Source organism: Coenobita brevimanus, chromosome 100, assembly GCF_032717465.1.
Source record: "Coenobita brevimanus isolate Jiangsu-jjx chromosome 100, ASM3271746v2, whole genome shotgun sequence".
Classification (NCBI taxonomy): Eukaryota; Metazoa; Arthropoda; class Malacostraca; order Decapoda; family Coenobitidae; genus Coenobita; species Coenobita brevimanus.
This window is the reverse complement of record NC_137053.1, coordinates 2,355,875-2,362,500: the sequence shown is the minus strand read 5'-3', so window position 1 is coordinate 2,362,500 and position 6,626 is coordinate 2,355,875. Positions and strand designations below refer to the sequence as shown.

General features: G+C 41.2%; 1 protein-coding gene across 1 annotated transcript in view; it reads right to left on the bottom strand.

Annotated features, from left to right (window-relative positions):
* The window catches only part of LOC145414524 (uncharacterized), a 6,987-nt gene extending 618 nt beyond the window's left edge, over positions 1 to 6,369 (bottom strand). The window contains exons 1-2 of the mRNA XM_080284046.1: positions 6,122 to 6,369; positions 1 to 1,085 (exon numbers count right to left, since the gene is read on the bottom strand). The exon at positions 1 to 1,085 is cut by the window's left edge and continues 618 nt beyond it. Of these exons, the coding sequence (XP_080140172.1) occupies positions 1 to 1,085; positions 6,122 to 6,126 (1,090 nt within the window). The 5' untranslated portion in view covers positions 6,127 to 6,369. The remainder of the gene's footprint in view (positions 1,086 to 6,121) is intronic.
* Positions 6,370 to 6,626: the final 257 nt, after the last annotated feature.

The window sequence follows — 6,626 nt, the reverse complement described above, 5'->3', positions numbered from 1 at the left end:
GCCCCAGAGGTAAGTTGTTAGAGTCTCCGAAGCTGAACTTGATGTACCAGTCAGGATATCTCCCTCGCCTCGTTGCCCTGTGGTCCTTTACAGCCTCGAGGCCCGGTATCCGCATCATACACGGTCCCACGGGTAAGTCTGGGCTGGCATACACACTCTCCAGCTCCTCCAGTAGAGATCTGTCTGGCTGCGTCTCCATTGGGTCCTCTGTGTTTGTGTCCTCGGTGGTGTAGACTCCGCTATCCCTTGACGCAACACTCTGCAAACTGCAACATTCTTCACTTCCGGGGGTGGCAGGGGGTGGTTCATGGCCATTGGTAGACGCAAATAACCTCTCATGGGTTCCAGGTGGTGGTGGATGCCCACTAGAAGACAATAACAAGCTCTCTGTGGTTCCCTGTGCACCATACGCGTCTAGAGAGAGGTCTTTTTGAAATCCATCGCACCCCAGAGATTCCTCAAACCCACTGTCGCATAAACTAGATTGATTGGACTGGTTACTTAGCGCACGTTTTATTTTATTTCTCTCCGCCCCTTGTGGTGTCTGGTAACTCTCTTTTTCTTCGGATTGGTCTAGAGTTGAAGAGCTATTAAAACGTCGTTCTTCATCAGTTTTATCGCTTTTAGCACGACCTCTGTTAAACCTTTTCGTTTCATCTTCACTCTTTTTTAGTTCAGATTGATGCAAAGCTGAATACCCAGTAAAGCACCGTTGTTGACCAGTTTTATCACTTTTATCAAGACAACTGTTAAACCTTTTTGTTTCAGTGTCACCGCAGATGCACCGTTCCTCACTAGCCGTATCACTCCTCCCACATCTCTTAAACTCCTTTATTTCCACGCCACTGCAGGTACTGTATTGCCTGATCATCGCTTGGAGTTGTTTGATCTCCTCGTTGAACTCCATCATCCACTTTGCGGTGCGCGGGTCGACGCTAGAGTACCCCAGGGTGTTGACACTGGCGCAGTCTGGCGTAACCACACTGACACCAACCTCCGCCCTGTGCTGCTGGGTGTGGGTGACGCCTGTACTGCGTTTCCCTCCCCCGGGCATCTCACGCCCCTGCCGCCTCCACTTCCTGCCCCTGCCGGAGATTGAGATATGTGAGAATATGCACTAAATGTCCTAAATATATCCCACAGATTATTTCCCGTTCCTTGCCCCTGCCAGAGATTAAAAAATATAAGCCTTTTTCGTAAAATTAATGAATCATATATGTCCGAAATAATTATAAGTCGTAAACAATATGGGTTGAATAAGCATTATTATTATTCTTATATTGTTACACTTGATAATAAGATAGAAGAGAGTGTGCGTAGAGTTGTTAGTACGGTCATACAGAAAAGGAATTAATTTAAACTAGGCCATAGAGGGGGTTATGTGAATGGAGTTGACTTTGGGGGAAGATGTGGTAGGCCAAGATGAAAAATAAAGAGGTTAGCCATAATAGTACATTTTCTTACAAGCGGTCAAAAAAGAAAACGATGAATTTGCAATGGTAACTTCGGAAAATGTTTATTACTGGGCCAAAGCGATTTATCACAATACAAGTAAAATGATCAAAGGCTAACCAGAATATAATGTAGAAAACGCCATGGTATTGAAGGAATTAAATGGATATGGTTTCAAAATCCTTCATGAAATCTGGCCATAACTGAGTAAAATTGCTGGGCGTAATGAGGAAGATAAAAACTCATTGTCTAGAATGGGTTAATCTAGACTGCCTTATCATGGGGGAGGTGATGCGTAATACGTGTTATCGGTGAGTGATAAGGTAGGCTATATGACCAGGTACGCAGTGGTGGGGGGTCAGGAACATTCACCTCGCACGCAACTCGCCCTTCAAGATGACCTTTTAACCTCTGTTACGATGACTCTCTCTCTCTCTCTCTCTCTCTCTCTCTCTCTCTCTCTCTCTCTCTCATGGCACTACCGCAACATGTTTTCATTTGCTTTTATGGACCTGCAATAATGAAAAAATCATTTATGACTATGCCTGTTCTTTCTAGTTATTAAAGTCTCTCCCTAATCTAAATATAGTCGCATGGAGATCGCCAGGACGGGGGTAAAATCACACTTGTCTTGATCACAAAAAAAAAAGAAAAAAAAAGAAGAGAAAAAGCCCACACATTAACAGAAGGATTTCTCTCTCTCTCTCTCTCTCTCTCTCTCCATCTGCTGACAAAAATTTCATTCTCATAATGCGAGTGTTCTTTAAGTTGAAGATCGACGGAATCAATGGGTAATAGATATGAGTAGATAGGCATATAGATAGATAGGTAGATAGATAGATAGATTAATGGATGGATAGATACATAGATAGATGACCTAACAGCATATTATTTCTTCCGGATAATTTAAATCTGCATAGTTGTCATAGAATAAGCATGAGTGTGGGAGTTCCTACTGAATGAATGAGGTTCTTTAGGCCAAACTTGCAAAATTCACTCTCTCTCTCTCTCTCTCTCTCTCTCTCTCTCTCTCTCTCTCTCTCTCTCTCTCTCTCTCTCTCTCTCTCTCTCTCTCAGTGCATGCTATACTCGACAGCGATTCAGGTTCGGTTTAGCGTAAACTCGGTCCATATGGCTGCTTTTATCTCTGCTTTTATGTTGACTGTGCCATTTACTGTATTTTGTGTGTGTGTGTGTGTGTGTGTGTGTGTGTGTGTGTGTGTGTGTGTGTGTGTGTGTGTTTTAGTTTGAAGGGAGGCTTTAAAATAATCAACAACCTCACCATTTTTCTGGGAGTTAGTATCAATTTTACAGTAAGCTCCTGGAAGCCTCAGAATTACTGGTGCCGGTACCATAAATCCATAGGGGTTTAATATTCCCATTTACTGAAGTATGTGCATGCAGGGTGGGAGCTAGGACCCCCCCCCCTCCATCTGATGTTAGTTTGGGGATGAGGCCACCCCCCATTGCCAAATACGTGTGTCGCAAGCAGCCCCTTAACTCGTATAGCACATAAGGGAGGAGAAGGTAACTCAGGGAGGAGAATGTGACTAAGAGGAGAGAATGTAACTAAAAGAGGAAAGTGTAATTAAGACCTCCTTCGTCTTAAGTGCGTCCCCCGAAAGACGGAAGGGGCACATTGTATATTTCCTAACTGCTTGCATGATTGTGTCAGGAAATGATGCCACAGAGTCAAGTTGACTTTCGGTGAACCCCGTGATATCACTTACTAGCGGGAGTGTACGTACGTAGGAAGCAAAAGGAGACTGTCTTCATAGACCTGCGGCGAAACTATTGCAGCCAATTTTGAATGTTTCTCTCCTTGAAACTCGCTAAGATGTCTCCTTATAGCCGAAATTGAACATCGCTTAATAGTCAGCTGACGCAACAGATCTGCATGACGCAACAGGTGACATAGTAAATCAACTCAGTATTTAAATTTCAGCAACTTTGCTCTCCAAGAGCAGATATTCGAACTTTCCTAGGAGGGGAAAAAAAAGAAAAAAAAGATCCCCCAGGTGTATCAGTTAAAGAACTGTCGGCTTCGCCGCAGGTAAATAGATGATCTATAATTTCATGTATGTAATGAATATGATGCAATTGACTAGTTAAAAAAAAAAAAAATCAACAGTTTGAGGTGACACCAGCGACGTGCACTGCCATTGCACGAGTCCTTAATACCTTCAGTCCGGGTAATATAATTTTTGGTATATTCCTGCCACTTCCAAGCAGTTTTATTAGATGTAGGAAAGGCTTTTGAATGTAACTCCCCAGGTTCGAAAAAATGTCAAAAACCAAATAAAAGCCCCCGAAAATAGTGTAAAAAAATAGCTGGAATAATAAAAAATAAAGGGAATGAAATAATAAATATCTTCGCAGTTACCCCTGTTATGAAGTGCACGGGACCAACAAAAAACGGTGACGGTCGTGTATTATTTATGTATGTTTATGTACGTGTTGTGTATGTATGTACGTTGTGCGTGTTTGTGGCAGAGAACGGACTGCTTACATGACCCTGAGACAAATTGAGGACCGTAATCATGACACTGGAGAGGCCCTGGCACCTCTCACACTGCGATTTATTCTGCAAAAACACCTCGACATTGTTAAGTTAGTGATGGAAAGTTTTCGGGTTCTAAAAATACCAGAATGGCAGAATTATCTATGAGTAAAAACCGAACTAAGTCGCTGCAATAAAGGCGTTACGGACCCCGTTATGGAAGATAATATTCAGCTGAGGATGAATCATAGGAGTTTGAGGGAAGTGGCAGCAATTTATCGTGGGAAAACCTAAAGCTGTTTCTCTCTCTCTCTCTCTCTCTCTCTCTCTCTCTCTGCTTCTTGACCGCTTCAGTCCAATGACCAGCTATATTTTACTCCTTCTGTCTCCAGACGATTTTATTCTGCTCAGGAGAGAGAGAGAGAGAGAGAGAGAGAGAGAGAGAGAGAGAGCCTTGAGCGTATCTTCATCACTGTGCATTGAGGGTTACTGAAATCCACATCTAAAATCTCCAATTCGAAAAAAAAGCCTCCCCTGAACTTAATAAAACCGTCTAGAGATTGCAGAAATAAGACGCGGAATAAGACATGCGATTATCCTTATCAGTACCTTCTCTCGTCTCTAAGCTTCATAAAACCGTCTGGAGATAATAAGAGACGAGACTCCTTATCGCTATCTGCAGTTCCAGTCACTCTCGTAGCTGGAAATCGTCTGGATCAGGAAGAATAGATAGGAGTGTATTTTTTATCAGTGTGTTATCGGTAGTGTTGGCATTTGATATCCTGAAGTATGGGACGGGTTGGTTTCATTTCGTCTGTGTGTGTGTGTGTGTGTGTGTGTGTGTGTCTGTCCGTGTGTGAACAGTAACTCAAACAGTATTAATCTGATTTGGACCACACATGGTGGACAAGTTGAAGATCAGGCAAGGATGAAGTGATTTTGAGAATAATCAGTCGACTGTCAGTCACAGGACAGGATTAGTCATACAAGATGCGGGTATTGCGCCGTCTCCTCCTCCTCCTCCTCCTCCTCCTCCTCCTCCTCCTCCTCCTCCTCCTCTTCTTCTTCTTCTTCTTCTTCTTCTTGCCCATGTATTTGTATAATCAGTCTCCTTTACAACTAAAATCATTCCTAAGTTAATATTAAAGTTCCAGTAACGAAAGATGAAGTTAAAAGAAGTACATGAATAAATGAATAAATAAAATACATCATGAAATAGTTGTTAATTATCAAGTGAAATTTTTAACCACCATGTCATTAAGACCACATGGTAGTTACCCCTGGCACTTAATGAGCTCTGATATCACTTAATTGGGTAGTCACGTAAACGTGTCTCATGACCCTGATTCTGTGCTTGGGTGACTTTATTTGTCAAGTAAAGCTTTCTCTAATAACCTAATTGTTTTATTATTATTATTATTATTATTATTATTATTGTCTTCATCACCATCATCACCGTCATCATCATCATCATTATTATTATTGTTACTACTACTACTACTACTACTAACCCCATCACTACTAGAGGTGTGTGCTACGTTGAATAAAGTCACCTGAAGTTGGCAAGATTATTAACAAAGAGAGATAGGGCATTGATCTAAAGGGGTGAAAGTACTCGAGATATACTGTATAAAAAAAAAAATCCATTCCTGAGTAGGTGTTAGTCTTACCACATTGCTTAGATTTTTCACCTCCTTTCCTACAGTCTCTTATTATATATTTGTCGTACCTTTCTTATTTCTCGTAACACTTCTCAATCGTAACTTTTTTTTTTTTTTTATAATCTTGCGTATTTCCTGATGTCTTAAATAATTGCTTACATGCATGCCTTATTTCTTTTAATCATAGCCTTATTTCTTATAGTCTTTACCTTTTTTGTTATAGTGTTAATCTTATTTCCTACAGTCTTACCTCAGTTCTCATAGTTTAATCTTATTTCTTTCCTTTTTGCCTATTTTTTGTAGTATTTGCCTTATTTCTTACACCTTTGCCTAATTTCTTAGTCTTTACCTTATTTCTTAGTCTTAATATTATTTCTTACAGTCTTTACCTTATTTCTTAGTCTTTACCATATTTCTTAGTCTTAATATTATTTCTTATAGTCTTTACCTTATTTCTTAGTCTTTACCTTATTTCTCATAGTCTTTATCTTATTTTTTACAGTCTTACCTCATGTCCTTGTTTTAACCTCCTTTCTCCTCCAGTCCACGTACAGACACAGACACCTTACATGTCGACATACACGTTCTAAGAGGCAGCGTTACATTTCCTCTTCTCTTTTTTTTTTTTTCTTTTTTCACCCGTCTATCCTCTGGCACAAGCAATTTTTCTCTGGTTTCTCTTTCCAGTCGCTTCCCGGTTCAGCGTAGGCAACACATGCTGACTTTCACGTTAGGCAATTCTGACCACAGCAATGATCCACGGTTTTATATTCTGTTCCTTTTTCCTTTTCTTAGTTTCGTGTTCACATCACTGTATTTTTAGCTGACAGTAATGTTTTCCAGCTCACAAGGTGTGGTAGGTGCGTGGCTGTGTGTGGTAGACTGGTGACTATGTGTGGTAGGAGGGGTAACAGTGAGTGGTAGAGTTGGCAGTGTGCGATACGAAGGGGGACAGAGTACGGTAGGGAGGGGTGGCAGTGTGTGGTAGGTAGGTAGGCAGTGTGTGGTAGGTA